General features: G+C 40.2%; 1 protein-coding gene across 2 annotated transcripts in view; it reads left to right on the top strand.

The window, feature by feature from the left end:
- Positions 1-4,043: 4,043 nt before the first annotated feature.
- MRPS27 (mitochondrial ribosomal protein S27) overlaps positions 4,044-18,505 on the top strand; it is a 43,912-nt gene continuing 29,450 nt past the window's right edge. The window contains exons 1-4 of one of the 2 annotated variants that reach the window (XM_039566773.1): positions 4,044-4,189; positions 6,189-6,269; positions 11,881-11,951; positions 13,864-13,922. In XM_039566773.1, the coding sequence (XP_039422707.1) occupies positions 4,126-4,189; positions 6,189-6,269; positions 11,881-11,951; positions 13,864-13,922 (275 nt within the window). In that variant the 5' untranslated portion in view covers positions 4,044-4,125. The remainder of the gene's footprint in view (positions 4,190-6,188; positions 6,270-11,880; positions 11,952-13,863; positions 13,923-18,505) is intronic. The other variant, XM_039566774.1, reaches the window with a different exon arrangement.

The raw sequence follows: 18,505 nt of genomic DNA, 5'->3' as shown, positions 1-18,505 counted from the left end.
TGCAGAGTTGAACCCTGCAAAGTCAGAAGAATGCATACAAGTACGCATATATAATGGCTGGGATGTGTTCAAAGGTGTGCAGAAATTTCAAAAATATTTGGGATCTGAACTGTATTTACATTATTCTAGCTAAATGTATAAGTGCTGTAGCTAATAGTATAACTATTGTAGTTAATATTTACCTTATAACAAAAATAATAGCTATTATATATTCTGTGTAACAGTTATTGCTGCTTTTCCCACTTCTAAATCAAGTTTATTACGAGCCCTAATTATTTCTTTTCATTTTTCAGGTATAACATTAAACACTCAATACAAAAACCACACACACATATGCACAAATAGGTGCTTGGAACAATGTTTTCATTAGTTTTCAGAGGATCCAGTCTGCATGAAACCAGAAGGTCAACTGTGAACTATAAAGCAAAATATTTGGCTTCTACTAACCTGCTTTAGCAAGAATGATTGACCCACAGCAGTAAATTCAACATTTCTCAAGTACAGGATGAATAAAATACAATGTATCATCATCACAGCAAAATGTAACGATATTATGACTTACAACTGCACAATTTAAATTCTACTTAATATAGAAAAACCATCAGGATGACTTTACTTCCCTCTCTGTCCCAGAAGAGTAGTTGATATAAAACTAGGTTTGATTATTTGTCTCTTCTTGCCTTAAAATTAACTACAACCTTTGCAACCATTGTCAATTTGTATCACCAGCACATCCACACATGATAAACCAGGAGTTTTACCTAGCTTTTCTGAAATAATAAGGGCGGCTTTATGTTTATGATTCTTAAAGAAAGGAATTTGTATACATTTAAAGTAGCTTGACAAAATCAGAAAAAATTCACTGATCCTGCTCCTACATGAATTTGGAAAACCTGAATTTGTTTTCCATATTCTGAGTATCATATATCATCTGGAATCGGGTGTACAACTGAGAACTCCCATTAGGCAAAAGAAAAAAATCTAAAAAAAATGCTAAAAAAATGTATGGAGCAAATTAAAAAAAAAAAATACTGTGATAGCCCTTTTCTGAATAGTTAAGCAACTATTTAGCTTTGTCTTAACAGTTTTCTGTGATGATATTATAATTGAAGCAAGATTGGTAGACAGAAACAGTTCTTTTTATAAGACTATCTAAAAAAGTTGGGAAAGAGAGGGCACAAACATTTCAGAACTTATGTGAATACCTTGCATACATCAAAGCATGTCTATACATATTCTCAACACAGCATAACTAATACAGTTTCATTCTACAAAGCCTCAGATCTTCCAAAAATGTTAACTACAAAAAATTTGCAAGAGGAAGACATAAATTGTTTCTTTGAATGGGGTCAGTTGTGTCATATTTTTATGACTTTGACTGTTTGTTTCCTAAGACTCATGCTAAAATGGTGACTATGAATTAAATGCTATACCTTTATTGCCATGAAGTTCATTTCTAATTTCCACTTTCATCTGCTGAAATTCTTGTAACTTTATATCTTCTTCTGTTAGCAGATACCGTTTCCCTGCCATAAGAAAAAAAGAGGAAGGCTCAGTTTTATCTTGCACTGTGATTTAATAATACTGAACCTTGCATTTATGAATTACAATTGTGTGATGACAGACCATTGAGATATGACACTAAAAAGCAGACTGCAAAAACTGCAGTTGCTCACATCACTGACAAAAGAACCCAAATAATACGTCACAGCTTTCCAGAGCTTATGTGTACAGGAATGAAGAAGTATCTAGTTATTGGATGTGCAAAAGAAAAACTAGAGGCTACATTCCTCTCCACTGAGCCAAGGTACAAGAGGATTCTGCACAAGATTCCTGCCCCCGCCTCCCCCCAGACCCCTTTATCCTTTTATAAGGATTTGCCTTGTTTTCCTCTGTTTTCCACAATTCACTACCGGCACAACTTGCTCACCCCACAAGTGCTGTCCTTGCTACTATAAAAGGAATCATTCTGGAAGCTCCAAATGCAGTAGGAAGACACAAACAGCCTATTTTTAAAAAACAACAAGCCTGTTACTTGGATTGTAGTACCACTTGGGAGACCTAGTGAAGTTCTGCTGCAGTACAGACATCAGAGGTTAAGACAGTCACTGAGTCTAGAGCGTCAAAATTAACTTTGGGTGCTAACCTTAACTGTACTGTGTTGCAAGCTGCTTTAAAACAAGAATCATGCAAAAGCTATTTGACAAGTTTTTGCTGTCACAAAACCAGGTGTCCAGTAGATTTTTATTTGCAACTACAGACTTTGTAACAGAGAGCCACAGTAACAGCTGACACTGTTACAATCTAATATTTTAAGGTTTTGGCTTATAAAGACTATTCTAACCACTAAAGGACAAGAGCAAGTATTGACCTGAGTTATGTTGTTTATTCTCATTCTGCATATGCCTAGGAAAACGTAACTGGCCATTTAAATAAAAACACTTGTTTGCTATGCAAGTGAAGCATGATAATGACACACTTCATAAAACCAGAAGAAAAAAATCCATTAAACGGCACATTTATCCATTAAATTTAATTGAAGCCGTTCCAGTGGGTAAACAAATACATTTTATTCAGCATGAAATTGACCTGTATTACACTGCCATTTCCTTTCCACCGACCTCGGCTGGTCTAGCAGTGAAAGACCATCCCTGTCTTGGGCCTCTCCAAAGCTGGTGCAGGAATCATGCTGGCCTGGGGTGGGGATAGCGCACCACACATCATGGACACTCAGTGGTCACACAGTGTCAACAGAGAGAGTGGGGCAGCAGAATGTTATCCTTCTAGAATTCAATTCCCTGAATTGTACTGCTTCCTTAGATTCACACTTTACAGGGTTACAGAAACAGTTCAAAACCAAAGGCACCACCAAGGAAAAAGGAGGGAGATGGATATGAGGGCTGGCATGTGCAGGTGGTGCAGGCTATCCCAGAGAATTCAACCAACCAACCTGCTTAGCCTCAAGCATACTGCAACCCTCTATATGGCCAGCCAGTGAAGAGGATCACAGAGCACCACTCCGAGAGAGGGGGTTCCATGTCTCTGAGGAGTATAACAGAGGTGTAACCTGAGCAAAACTTTCACCACTGCTGGCACAGTGGGCCAGGAGCCCAGCCAGGACCTAGGCTGGAGAGCCCTCTGCCATATGCCGCTTTTCCATGTGCCCCCATTTATCCCCGAATCCCAGGGTCTGGATAACGCCGTCATCCTCCCAGAATAAATACACATTTACAAAGCCGCATGTTTATTTGTTTGGTTGTTTCCCTTTAAATGTCATATCCTGACAGCAGCAAGCAGGGGATACACTAACACTGACCTCTGAGGTGACCTTACTGCGGCCTTTCAGTGGGGCCTACAAGAGAGCTGGAGTGGAACATGCTCAAGGGCAGGTAGTGCTAGGACACATGGGAATGGCTTTCAGCTAGTCAAAGGCTTTGATTATAGAATAGGTTTAGGTAAGATACGAGGCAGAAATTCTTTACTGGGAGGGTGGTGAGACAGTGGAGTAGGTTGCTCAGAGAAGCTGTGGATCTAGCATCCCTGGACATGCTCAGGGCCAGGCTGGATGGGGCTCTGAGCAATGTGGTCTAGTGGAAGGTGTCCCCATGGCACGGGGTTCGCATTGGATGATACTTAAAGTCTCCTCCAACCCAGGCCATTACGTGATTGCTTCTCCGATTCTGTGACGACGCCGACTCTCCCCATGGGGTACCTCTGCCGCGTCAGCTCGGCCTGCACACCGCAGCGCAAACCGCGGCGCCCCGGGCACCCCGCGCCGAGAGATGCACCCGCGCTGGAACTACAGCTCCCGTCAGGCCCACAGCTGGTAGCGGCTGGCGGGCCTGCCGGGAGCTGCAGTACTCCGGTAGCTCCCCAGCCGGCGGGCTGCCCCGCGCCCCGCCGGCCATCCCGGCGCCCACCCCCGCCGCGTACCCCGCGATACCTCCGGGCGCGCAGCCCCAGCCGCCTGGGCCGGGCGGGCGGACAGCCGAACGCCGCGCCGCCTCCCGCACCACCCGCCCGGAGCCGCCCGCCAGCACCGCCGCCATCTCACGGCCGGGCCCGCGGGGCGGGGCGCTCATAGCCTTCCCCGCGCTCCCGCCCGCCTCCTCCGGCCTCGGCGCCATGGCCGCCCCCGTGCTCCGGCGCGCCGTACTCTGCAGCGGGAGCGCACTCGGTGCGGCCCCAGGTCGGTGCGCTGTTGGCGGGGCGGGGGGCGCGGCGCTGGTCGTCGTGGTTGCCGCAGGCTGCGGTGAGGGAGCGTGAGCAGGGACGGGGTGCTGCGCAGCGACTTCATTCACCTTTCCCCCTTTCTCTGTGTGCATGTGTGGCATTGGAGACAGCTCAGAAGACGTTTTATGGCTAGTATGTAGTGCAGGAGAGTGTTCGCAATTTGTTTTTTAGTAGATAATCCCCCGTGCCTGTGCCGATTTCATAACTCGACACGGTAGGACCTGCCTTTTTGGGTGAGGGGAAGCCACGCGGAATTGCACAGGAGGCCGCCAAACCCGCGGCAGTGCGCGTTCAGCAAAACTGGTACCGGCGGTGACAGAGGCGCCAGCAAGGCTGATGTTTTGGAAGAGCTAAAGATCTGACCTTTGGGAAGAACTGAGCCCAGTAACGTTTGGGTAGTGGTGGTGATGGGTGGCTGCCGCCCTCGCCGAGCACGCGTTTCTCTGTGCTGCTTGCTGGTAGCTGCAGACGCGCGGCCCCACCGCGCCGCCCCGGCCTCGGCGCTCACACACACAGGGCCTGTGCTGCGGAAAATAGGCCCTGGAAGCCTCGCGCTTGCTAGTGGCCTCCTTAGCTGTGAATGAATGAACGACTTTTCCTTTATGCTAAAGAAAAAAAACAACAAAAAAAGACCCAAAAGCCGCCACACCAACCCCCCCGATCTTTTGTGTGCCTCTTTTATCAACATAACGAAAAAGAGTGCTAAAGGAAATGCCGGCCAACCAACCAGAAATATCTTATTTTTTTATTTTCTAACTGTTTGGTGAAGTGTTGTACATATTTTTGAAGTCTGCCTGTGGAATTCTGTGTTCGGGTCTTTTTGCCAATAGTTTTCTGAGGTGTTCAGTGCTGGATGCGTGTGTATAATTGTGTGTCAGAAGGATGATAAAAAGGGAAAATAGTTTCACAACCAAACAAAACTTTTAGTGGTAGCAGACAGATATTTAGATAAAGACTTGAAAGTAATTGCTAAGACTTCTGTGTAGCATTGTAGTGTCTATTTTCTGAGGTGTTCGGTGCTGGATGCGTGTGTATAATTGTGTGTCAGAAGGATGATAAAAAGGGAAAATAGTTTCACAACCAAAACAGAACTTTTAGTGGTAGCAGACAGATATTTAGATAAAGACTTGGAAGTAATTGCTAAGACTTCTGTGTAGCATTGTAGTGTCTATTTTAAAAATATTCTTATTTCATAACATTACTTCCTGCAACCTTCTACATGTATTTCTGTATCTTCCTTCAACGAATTTTATCTAGGTGTTCCTCATGCATTTTCAAGACCTCATCATCTGTGACTGATATACCAATTCTTCCAGCTGAAGCATTTTGTTTTGTTTCAAAAGCTAGCACAGCATGTTGAGCAGTTTTGGTGGTACAAAGAGTACTTGGAAAAAGCTTTCAAGAATATTTTAGCGAGTCTGCAGTTCACCGGAGATGGAAGAATGGAGATTATAAAAATGAAAGTATTTTCAGTGAGACACACTTTTATAGGGGGAAAAAATAACCATTCAGCAACAACAGAAAAGTGTGTTTATGTATAGCCATTTTTTGTCGCTTATGCTTTGAATCTACATTCAGCTAATTATTAACATTTGATGAAAAAAAAAATTGAGCTAATTATAACTATTTGTGCACAAAGAAGTTGCTTTTGTTGTTGTTTGAGGGGTTTTTCTACCTTTACAAATTTGTCATTTTCTTAATACAGAGTTAGGGTTTGGAAGTACTTGTTTCATGCTGAAAAAAAACTTTCGGGGAAAGCTTTTCAGTTTTAAATATTACATTGTAATGGCTCATCCACATAGAAAGAATCTGAATTGTTACATTAATAGCTACTGACATAAAGACAGTTTAATGCATCCCACTTGGTAAATGTGACAGAAAGAGGTGGTACCTAATAAAATGTTTGTTTAGAGTTGTGTAAGAAACCTAGCTTACATAGTGATTTCTCTCTTCAGTAGGTCGAAGATCTCTTCTTTCTTCAGCCTATGTGGATAGCTCAAAATGGGAAAAGAGAAAGAAAGAGGAGCATAGCCTAGGTGAGAAAAGTTTGTTTCGTGTCTCCACTTTGTCCTGAGCTCATTTTTTGCTGTTTTGTCATCTGTAAATCCTTCAAAATAAAAAAGTGTGTGAAACAATATGCTTCTGAGCTTCTATGTCAAAAAGCGCTCAACATGTTAAAAATTTGACATATGTATTCAAAGCTATAGTGCTTTAGTTAGAATTTGCCTGTTTACTTAATGTTTGGTTTCTACAAGCTGATTTTTTTCTTTTACAACTTCCAAAGCGTATGACTCTCTCTGGCTGATGTCTTCATTGACATTGTTTTAACAGTACTGCAGTGTGAAAAAAAGTTATTCTATAAGTATTACAGTATAATCATATTTAAAGACATTTTCAAAAGGGGAAATTTTTGTCAGGGTTTTGCAGTTTCTTCTTGAATTATGGATTTTTTTAGGAGGGGGTGGGGAATGGAACTAAACTTTTCAAGAAGTTATGTGTTAAACTGTATCTGCACATGGTACTGAGATCTGTGGAAATTTTATAGATAAGTTATTTGTCTAGATTACATTTGAAATTACATTCCCCTGTCTTTTTGGTGGCTATGTTAAATAGAAGGCATCTTGCAAAGCATTTTTCCATGCTAAAGATAGATTTTCATTATTTTGTACCAAAGTGTTTCAGAGACTCCTTAATTCATAGTCTGTTTTCATTCCTGGGCCCCTGAGTTGTGGTTGTTATTTGCCTTAGAGATTGTGAGGCCGAAAGAAGAATCAGCAGGTGAAATTCAGGGACTTTTGTCAGGCAGGAGGACAGACAAAATGATCACACTGATGTTTTTTATGCACTAAGTTGTTTCTTTTATGAATGAGCATCTAGGTGGATATTGTCAACATGTTGTATTGTGCATGAACCAGAAACAGCCAGTGGATCCTCATAACTGTAGCTTGGAACCTGCAGAGACTGTTAATACCTTGTTACACTTTGCTGTCAGTAGGACTGCTCATGCAGTGTATTTTGGGCTGGAGCCACAGATTTGTGCCCTGGGATACATTTGAACTAGTCACCTCCAGGTGAAAATGGGTTCTTATTTTGACAAATGTCATAGCCAGTAGAAGTCCACTGTAGAAGAAAACGTTGTGCTGGTGCTCGTACAGTCCATGTTTGGCTTTCTTCAGGCCTGGCGAGACCTTCTGTGGCTGTTTGGCAGGCACAGTTCTTTCCACTCCTCCGCTGATGATCTTGAGCCAAAGCAGATGTCTATTCCATGATTTTCAAAGAGCTGCTTTGCATTTTCATTTTGTGTTCACAGAAAAGAGAAAACAAGTTAACACGGTGTCAGCTGTATTAGCATTTTCAGAAAGGAGACAGCCATGCAGACGTCTGCTCTGTAGCTGTCAGGTGTATGGTTGCACATACAATCTTGTCTGTACTAACTGGTGATTACAGCCAGAGTGAGTTCCTTGTGTTGAGGACATGCTCTTTTATTTGTGTCTTTCAAACGTTGTTTCAGAACTATTGTTATGCAAAACTGTGTTGTGAGGATACTTTTAAAGGAAAAAGAAGTATTTTTTGATTTCAAGTCAGTTTCATTTCTCTGCTGCAATGATGTGCTATCCCAGACACAAACTCATTTACTTGTGTCTATGTAAGACATGCTTTATTGTCTTCTCTGCAACCTCAGTTTAGAATCCAGGCATGAATGAGTTTAGCAAACTTCAGTACTGAAAAATGTATGGGAAAGAGCAAAACTGTATTTTGTGTACCAAAGCACTTTTGTTCAAGAAGTTAGGAATTGAAAATGTATTAATTTGGAATTTGCAAACTGCTTGCTGGTTGGAAGATACCTCCTTAGAAGTAATTTGAATTCCAGTTATTAAAAATGAAGTACCAAGGAAACCAGAATCCCAGGGGATAGCAGAATCCAAGTGAGATAGGAAATTTGGGTTTTTTGTTAGAAAGATTCACAGTACCTAAATTGGTTCATCTGCAACACCAGATGGCGGTGCTGCCCTTACAGACATGAATGATTTCCATTCAAAGCCTTGTTCAGTACAAAGCTGTTGTTCTTTCCAGTTATGTGGAAATAGAGATAAATGTGGAACATACAAATTTTTAGGGCAAAATATTTGCCTTGGCCTTTATATTTTAATTGGTTCTTTAAAATAAAACAAGGCTTTCTTTATAGCGCTGGTTAGCCTTTGAATTAAGGTGTTAGCTCTGCCCATCACTGCCAGGACAGCTAAGCTTTCCATCTCAGTTATATCGTCATTCCCCACCACTGGATCAGAACTCTGTCTTGAGCAAACCACTTCTAAGAATACAAGGGTATAAATATTGTAAAAGTGACTTTACATGGTGGCCAAATGTGCCACTTATTGATAATGTGCTACTTGCTGATGTGGCTACAATCTGTGGATAGGTACACCCTGTAAATCAAACTGAAACTATGATAATTTCCGAGGCCACCAAACTAGTATTAGAAGTTATAACCACTGGCTTGGAAGGTGAGGGTCAGTATTTCCCCAGTCATTGTCCTGAGCCACCCTGTTGCAGGCAAAAAGATGTTGAGTTTCTATGAACAAATGAAAAAAGAGTGAACGTGGTATCTCATATACCAGTGTTCTAGAGACCACTCTGAAGTCATGGCCTGAAATTAAATTACCTAAGCTTCTATTTATGGTTTGTTTTGTTAATTTAAATCCATTGGATTCTTGAATATGCAGTAATACATTTTTAGAGAAGTTAAATTTATGGAGTTAATCTTGCAGAAGTGTGTTTTTAGGCAGCATATATGAGAGATTGTAGAGACTAGTGGTTTTTTTGATGAGTCAGATAAAAGCATTTGCAACATGTATCTGTTAAAATGTACTTAGAATTTTGATTTGGCCATTAAAACACTAATTTGGTTTATACACCAGCATAAGCACTTAGGTTTTACCACCAACAATGCCAGGAGGCTTGGGCATTCACATGCTTGGGTTCTAGTACTGCTGTCAGGATCTTTTAACGAAGAAAAAGCTTTAATCTTGATTATTGAATAGCAACTTATGGAGCAGACTTGATTTAAAGAAGGTGGCTGAGTTATTTCAAATTATGAATATGAGGAAAAAAAAGTCTGGTTTTAGGTGCTCTTCACAGAAAACAAGCTAGGAAATAATTACTCATTGCTAATAATTCCTGTAATACTACTAGTGCAGAAGCAGCAATTTATCTGAAAACAAAGCTAAATTTCCCATTATCTTCATTTGTCTGCTATTCTTTTAGATTTAATCAGCCCTCATTTTATTGTTACTCTTACACTGGAGATGATAGATAAGTGTTTCACATTTATATGGAGTTCATAGATACGTGCTTTCCGTACTATAGATCTGATGGAGAGTTTCAGCTTTGTAGACAGCATTAAAGGTCAGTCATTAAAATTCTATGTGTGAACTCTCCTAGAGGATGCTGTTGTATAATGGCTAACAGTCTTGTGATCTTGTATTCATGGCATTGTATCAATTTGGCTTATATTCTACTAAAGTAGTCAGTGTTTTCTAAAGTGGGCTCTACATCTTCATGAGCACCTAGACAAAAGAAATGCCAAGCTCAGGGCTTGAGCATGGCCCAAAAAAATGCTCATAGGGATCACCTTGTAGTTTTGTGAGAGTGGTGCATAAGAAAAACAGTTCGGGATTAGGTAAATGAACTCTGAGTCTCAGGTCCACGTTGCTGTGTCATCAACCATACCAGATTTTGGAGCAAACACTTCTTTCCAGCGGTCTCAAAATGGAGATTAAGAATGGTGGATGACAGTTGACTTCATTCAGTTAGGCAAGGACCTACCCAGTGCTTTGATCTAGATAAGCTGAGTTGGTTGCAGCACCCCTTCTTTTTAACTTCTAGCGCTATTGGGAATGCTCCCTCTGTCTCTTCCCATGGGCTTCATTATGTCTTTTGTGAGTTCTGGAGAGATGGGTGATAAAGAGTCAAATACAGACACTTCTTGTAAGGATATTCCCATATAAGTTTCTTTACCATTAAAAAATTCTATCTGGTTTTTTAGTGGTTATCTTGTATAGCATGGCTTTGATAACCCATGTCACCTGAGCATCTTGCACTGTCTTTTGTGCGAGCAGGTACTGGCCTTACTAACTTTGCCACAAATTTCCCTTTGCTTTCATAGTCATGAAAAGTTTGCCTTCCCTCAGCCAGAAGATAAATGCTCATTTTGTGTTTTGAAGAACTCCTCAGGAAGAAAGTTGTTATGTAAACAAGGAATACTGCTATGTGGCAGACAGCAGCATTGTACAGACTAGGAGTCAACTCTTCTATTGCAAGTCAGGGCTCTGTCATTTTACTGAAGAGAAAACTTCATCCATGTGCTGTAATTTGACAGATTACCTGTAAAGTCAGAGTAGCAATGAATGTCATTTGTACTGTTAAAACTGTACCCTCCAGTGTTCGCTGCAGTACAGGTGTGTTTTTAAAGTAAAAAATAGTGAATACCACTTGTTTTGTGGACAGCATCCCTCAGAGACACAGCATGTTACTGGTGTGGTGCTGTTTCCTGCCCCTGACATCTTTGCAAGAGTAGAAGGTTTAGTCAGTTCTGATGTGGTGCTGCAATGTCTGCTTACCTCACATTTCATTGACAGGTGTGGAGGCAGGATGACCTTTTTGGAAAATTAATTGGAAAAAGAGCCAACCCATCAGCTCATCAAGGATGGCCAGCGGTCATCTGAGCCATCATCATTACTGAGAGGTGTCAAAGGAGTGACTCACTTAGTAACAGTTGCAAAGGGTGAAGCAAGTTCCAAATGTTGCAGAGGGAATATGTTAGGTTCCTGGTCCTCAAGATGGGGGAGAATAGCAAAAAGGAGTACAATTGAAGTCTCTACAGCCTATGGATTTGATATCATCAGTTTATGGTCAAACAGATGACATTCAGCATATGTTGAACAGTTTACTCTTTATGAGTCACATTTATTTTCCAGGAGCAGTACAAAACTAAACCTTCAAATTAAATTAATTTAACTTCCAATTAAGTTCATCAAATGCAATGGCTGGCTACCTGTTCAACAGTCAGAAGTTTAAGTTCCTGCATGGTCAGATTAATATTGTTGTATGACTGCTGAAGCAGAATGCTATAAAGTTACTTAGCTACTGGCATAGTGCCCCATTTGATTAACAGGATTTCTTTGGATTGCTGTTCATGACTGTAAGGTTTATCAGTATGGTATTACATGTTTCTGTGTCTCATTGTTTTACCATAAAATAAAAGTCCATGCATAAAGCACTGTCCAGCATGTGCTAGGCTTGAAAGCAAGTGGGAATTTTAAGGACATCTGCTAAGTTTTTGTTTTAGATTACTTATGTTCGTTGTACTAATTTCATCCAGCGCATTATATATAGAGTAGTTTGCTTTTTTCCCCTCCTTTTCTAATAAGTTAGGATCATCACGTTGAGAACTTTTTAATGTATTATTTTCTGTTAAAGTGTTCCACAGTAATAGAAAGTACTGTTTTCATAAAATTTCAAAATGAGACCTTAAGGACCCAGAATTTGATTTCATGGACACAGGTTCTATTCTAGGTTATATAATGGCTCTGCAGATTTTCCTGTTGTCCCAGTTGATTAAACACACTCTTTTTCTGCTTTCTCCAGCTGACTTAGCCCACTTAATGGACAGAACCTATGAAAGAAAACTGCCTGTCAGCTCTTTGACAGTAGCCCGGGTAAGGAAATAAATCCCAATCATAAAGTGGTAGAAGGGACTGTGGAATGCTTGTGTAATCAAGTGAGCTGAGAGGTGATAAATGATATCACCTCTTTTGAGAGTTCTGGGATCATAAATGTCTTGTTATACTGTTAAATTGCTGTATAAAGCTGTTTTATTGATACTTTGTACTCGCTAGTTAGTACCCAGACCATAGGGTCTTCAAAACAGAATTTTTTTTTTTCTCGGTAAAATCAGGCCTCACTGTTACTGGGTTATGTGTTTCCTGCCTTCCTGCCTTTCTGTCTTTGTGAGAGCTTTAAAGCCTCCTGAGGCACTGGTATAAGAACCCAGGCAGCTAAGGGAATGCATTGAATTAGTACACTGCATTGTCTGTCTTCCTCCACTTCCAGGCTCCTTTCAGAGTGAGGCGGAGGTGGACATATTTTGCTTTTATAGTTTTCTTTCATTGCAGCAGACTGAGGCAGAACAGATGCTGACATGGGTTAAGCAAAGCCACTGCTTTTACTGAAATTAGTAACCAGTTCCATCCTCTGGATGGGTTAATCTGGAAAGGGGGGAGGAAAAGCAGAGATACAGGATCTGTTTTTAAATTCCCTGTGTAAATGAGTGTTTGTAATGAACAGGAAAATAAATATGTCACTTGTTTAAAAAACAAAACAGCAAACTAATTTCAGTCTTCAAAATTACCCAGAGAAGCTGAGTTACCTCAGTAAATATCCCTGATTAGTAATATCACTGATTCGGATAATTTGCGCCACTAACTGAGGTGTCACAGAAGGCTTTGTTCAGTTACAAGAGCAAGCATTTATACAGATCAAGCATTCTTGACGATTGCTTCTGAGACAGTGTCCATGAGGGATATGGGTGTTCCTTTCCTTTTTATGAAGATTTATTCCTTTCTTGCTTTGGGCTGACCTCCCTGGAGAAATGGCATTTTCAGATTGTCAAACAGCACCACTTTCCAATACCTGGAGCTAACATCATATTCTTTTTTTCTGAAATGTAGGGAAAGCACACAGGCATGGTATTGCCATGCTCAGAAGATGAGATCTCTATGTATACCGCATGGAAAGAGAATTAAGAAATGGGAGACCAAATACCAGGCAGCTGAAGTTACTGTTTTTAGCTTAGGCTTAGGGTAAAGAGAAGTACTGACCTTGAGAACATGTTTGTATATTCTGAACTGAAGGTATTATATTATGAAGATGCTGTAGAGTTCCAGCATCTTTATGCTTATGTTAGTAAAACTTACAGGAAAACAGGATTCACTGTTAACATAAGACAAAATCTGGTTGAAAACTTGGCTTGTATTTAAGTAATTGATAGAACTGGGAGTTTTGTAAGAAGACAGGATTGTAAATGAGAGGACAATTGTGCTTTACAGCATGGGGGTTGATTTTTTTCTTACCATTATTTATAAGTATAGTGAAATACAAAATGTTGCTGTCCCTATGCTTCAGAATATGTAGTATGAATAGGCACAACTGGCAAACTATAGGGAAAAGAATATTTTTTGGAAAAAGAAATGAGGCATGTCAAGACTCACTCAAAATTCTGGCAAAAATGTAAGGATCTGAATGTACGCTTAAAATAAAGGGTGTGATTAAAGAGCAAAAGATTTGGAGGAACAGCAGAATTACAGGGCTGTAGGTATTTAATCATCAGATGTCCTTCAAGGTGCATAAAGTTTTTCAGAATTAAGGAAGGGAGTTGTCTCAGTTTAAAAAGGTTTGCGTTTTAGCAGTCTAGAAGAAACCAGAGTTAGGAGCAAGCAAAGATGTGAAGAATTCCAGTACTGTCAGACAGCTAAATATGCCAAACAAACGTGTCTTGTTATTGCACTTTGTTCTAATATGCTTTGTGTGAGTGCTCCCCTTTTAAGCTTTTATTTCTTATTTTTTAATCAGTTTGTTGACAACATTTCTTCACGAGAAGAAGTGGATCAAGCCGAATACTACCTTTACAAGTAAGCATCTTTTCTCCCCAGCATGAACTTTGAGTCGTACAAGTAAATACCATGAAGTCTTGTCCTTTGCAGACTGACCGTTTCCAGCTTCTTGGCTTTGATTTCTGTCTTGCAAAATATGCACATCTACTTGTCTTGCACCTCACAGCCAAGGGCTTTCTTGGCAACCTCTCCATGGCTATGGCTGCCCTTCTCTGGACCTCTGGCATGTCTCCTGTCATGCACGTTAATCTGCAATACTGAACTAGCAGCTAATGCAACCTCCAGCTGTGGTTTACATTAGAGATGCTGAAATTACAAGGAATCATGTTTTTCACAGTTTTTCCTTCTGAAACTCTTTTTTGTTCTCTGAGTCTATATTTATCTAGATTGGCTATATGATATTTACGTGTCTTAAGTGGAGGACTCTAGGAAGCTTGTTGCCTTAGAACACCAAAAAATGAAAATGGTCATCTTGTGGTAATGATCAAGTTGTGCTGGTTTGGGCAAATTTAGAAATATAACCTCTGAGAGAAGGCAGGTCACCACCCCTCCCCCACCAGGTTCGGGAAAAATAAATTTTCCTCGAAGGAAAGTGAAGGAGATAAAAACTATTTATTTAACAAACACACGGGAAAAGGAAAATAATGCTAAATAATAAAATTTTGCTGTGGAGAAAAAAGCCTGGGAAAGCGTTTGAGTCCTCCCTTTGGTCTCCTTGGAGCTGGGGCTTGGCCCAGGGCCAGGCCCTCTGTGCCTGGTGGCAAGTCCTCCAGATGTGCTCTGAAGTTGAAGCAGTCCAGCAGAAAAGGGAAAAAAATCTGGAGTTCCAGGGCGGGAAAAAAAACTTCAACTCTCAGTCTCTCTCCGGAGAAAAAGAAACTGAACAACTGGCCAAAAACTGACCCGGGAGCAGCAAGCCGGGTGCTTCCTCGCCCCGCTGCCGCAGCTGGGAAAAAAAGAGTTGCCATCTCTGTGTGACCTTGAACAAGCTGCAAACTGCTTTGAAGAAGTTTTGCTCAGTTTTTCCTTCCCTCTCTCAGGCTCAGCTTAGAGGCACAGAAAGGCACAAGAATTAATTTCTGGGCATAGGGCAGCGATATGGGATACACATCACAAAGTCACCCCAAGACACAAGTCAAGGCTGAATGAAATACATTATCCCCTTAGTACTTCTGTGTTTCCCAGATAAGCTGTATAGTTCACTTATGCATGGGTTGTTAGGGTTTTCAGTGACTATTTTTGTGTTGATTGAAGTGTACAGGGTACCTTTTCTGGTAGTGTCAGGTTGAATGCTTGCTTGCTTCGTGTCAATACCTCTTAATATTGACTTTAAGAGGGTAGCAATTCTTGCTGATCACTAGAATAAATTAGTTCTTTTATGGTGGTTGCAGACATGTTTTGAGAACTAAGTTTTGTGAAGGAGAAAGTAACGCATCCTGTCAAAGCACATGAGAGAGCATCCTTACAAATAATGTCAGGTTGTTATTTGTAAATTATAATGATCGGGTTTTTTTAGTTACGGTGTTTTCTGGATAGCTGGTTTATGTATATGCACAGTTTTAAGTACGTGACTGCATTAGACTTCTGATGTCCCTGATTCTGTGGTACTGTTGGGACAGTATCTGAACCTCGGAACTTCAAGATGGAAACAGTAGAAACCCAGCTGGTTAATACTAGCAGTATCCTGTAGTTTAAGAATAAAAGTAGGAAGAAGAATCTTTTACAGAGGGGAGGTTAGTGGAGTTTTCATTCCTTTTGACCAAGATTTCATTAGTCATATCAGAATCTGTGATCAGAAATCAGTTCTCCATCCTGCAACAGCAGACATGGAAGCAGGAGAAGGTAAAGCCAGTTTAATGCAAGCCCTCTAGTACCTTTTAGTGACATTCTTGAATGCATTATATTATGCCACATGTACTTAGGTCCTCTCTGATGGAGTCAGGCACTCTAGGGTCAGGGATTCCAAGAGACCTTTGACTTCCCTGACATGCAAAGGAAAGTGTGGTAGTTTTAATTGCTAAGTCTCAAAATGGTACAGATAAAATCCAGATAGTGAGGTGTCTGTAATGTATCTTACAGATTCTTTCTTCTTGAAAAAAGAAGTTCAGAAAGAGTGACAAAAAATTAGAAGCATAAAAAATGGTCCATAGTAGGAGGGAGAGAATATTGTGGGAATCTCTTAACATGTAAAAATATCCTTCTTAGTCTTAATCTGTGCCTGGTTAGTACATCAGGTAAAAATACAGGATTTCTATCTTTAAGTACACATTCTAATGGAGAGAGTTACAATTCAAAAACAATTATGGTTATTTACTATTTTCCTAAGATAAAATTTTCCTGTGTCTAGTGAGAGTATAGTTAGGTGCATATTAAATATAATCATTTGCCATTGATACAGATTTTAGTAGTCTGTATGGAGAAAATAGAAAAGTATTGACTTGTTACATGGCCCGTCAGACATGCTCTGGCTGGAATTTTTTTTCTGTGTGTCCCTGTAATGCTGCTTTGTTTTGGTGTTGCAAAATGGTTAGTCTTTTGGTGATGTTAGCATCAATTTTCAAGGAGACTTCATTCCAGCATTGGTCCATGAAACTATTCTCAAAATGGATGTGTATGCAGGTAGTGAAACAGCGTAGAGAGGTCTGTAATTAATGTAAAAATCCTAATAATAATAGCATTTTCTCTGTCAAGTGAAAATAAATGTTCTGGCTTCAGGATATAGGAGATCTGGTGGATATTTGCAAGACCCTTTAGTTGGTCTTTACATTTTGCGCTTAGGCTGGAGGTTAAATGAAAGACATTTTTATAAAGATAGGTCTTTGCAGCTGGGAGGATGTTTGACACTGAGAAGTGTCCTGTGTAAATGGCTACACCATGAAACATAGATGAGGGGGGTAGAGAGGGAAAGTTAAGAAGCAGCGAAGCTTTGACAAGAACGAGAAATCTCTTTTTCTGCCTTAGCGAGAAGGTTCCAAGCACAATTTTTCTTTTTATTTAAGAATAAACTTCTAAACAGGAGAAAGGCAGTATCAAAGTAAAACTGGTTTCATGTCTGTTTTTTATGTTTTACGTCTTCTGAGGTATACAAATGCATTGCAAACAAGTGTCATGTATGTGGCCTGGTAAGTTGACTGTATGTGCATTTGCTTGAACATAAATAATCAGAATGCTCCCAGAGTCCTTTGGTTTTTCCCATAGCTGCTTGTAGAATAATAGAGAGGGGAACTTGGTATCTCTCCCCAGTGTTTGGTGCCTCTGGCAATCTGAGGGGAAGGGTAAACAGTTCCAAGGCCCCTACACGATTGGAAGATGTTCCTGATACAAAAGGCAAACTACCTGTGGGAAGAATCAGAGGGAAGTAATGGCACTTCCATGCTTGCAGTGTGGGGTTTTCTTGAAGACGGGAGTGACAGAACTTGTAATTGTTAGCTTCGTAGACTGGAGACTTTTCTTCTATTATGTGAGGCGCAGAACATATTTTCAAAAAGTGTATTCTGGAGCATTAGCATAATGCATTTACGAAGCCAAAATAAGATATATGTATTATATTTAGACCTGTTTCTATTTTCTATCCATTTGAAGCAGTGGATTTCCAGCCATACTGCCTCCACAGAGGATCTTGAGCTCTCAAGAATAGCTGTGTGGAAACTGCTATGCTACACTGTGGAACATGTCAGTAAGATGGTAAAGGCCAGTTTGAGGCATGATGTCATCTGCTTTCAGTGCTCCTCTTTTTGTTCTTCTCTGAATAACTCCCCCCCTCTGTTAACTGTCAGACTTTAAAAAAATCCTTTCATCTCCTAGGATCCCAACAAAAATTCTCATCAGAATGCAGAGCACTTTCAGCCAGATCAAAGATCTGCAGTTCGCCTTACTTTGTCCTGTCTCACTGAGATGTCACTATTTCACACATCAGGGTGTTTTTCATTTGATTGAAACATTAGCATAATGAAGAGAGGTTTTGTGATGAGGTAACTGCTGATTTTGTATGTAGGTTTTATGCCAACAAAGATTTTTCAATGTGTGTGAAAAGAATTGGTGAAGTTTTTATGTTGAGATTCCTCAAGAGAATTTTTAATTGCATTAAACCCATGACCCACCATGTAGAAAAAAGTATGCACGCTGTCTGCAGAATGTGTTTATATGTGCATGTGCTCTGCAAATTCTTGCACAATCTGCCTAAATCTTTTTATTACCTTCCTGTGATTGGTAATTGGTTTTTTTGAAAACAGACCTGTTTCTGCAGACTTCAGGATTTATTACCTGGGGTCCATGCTTGATTGTAATCACAAAATGGGACAATAGCAAATGATTAGAAATTATTCTTAAATGTAATGTCTTTTATAGAATCATAGAATTGTTTAGGTTGGATGGTAGTAAGTTACAGTTTTGAGGCCTGATTTCAGCCTTTAAATCATTTTGGGACTGTGATCTCTGTACATATGAAATTGTGCTTTTTCCTAGTAATACCTGTGTATCACTACTTAAGGCAACATTACATGCAAAATAAGTTTCACCTGCACTCTTCTATGCATGTCTGTTCTGTGGGTGCAGAAGTTTTGCTTTCATACCAGTCAAGCAGTTCTAAAAATGTTGTTACT

This window comes from Corvus cornix, chromosome Z (genome assembly GCF_000738735.6).
Source record: "Corvus cornix cornix isolate S_Up_H32 chromosome Z, ASM73873v5, whole genome shotgun sequence".
Lineage (NCBI taxonomy): Eukaryota > Metazoa > Chordata > Aves > Passeriformes > Corvidae > Corvus > Corvus cornix.
This window is presented reverse-complemented; position numbering and strand designations above follow the sequence as displayed.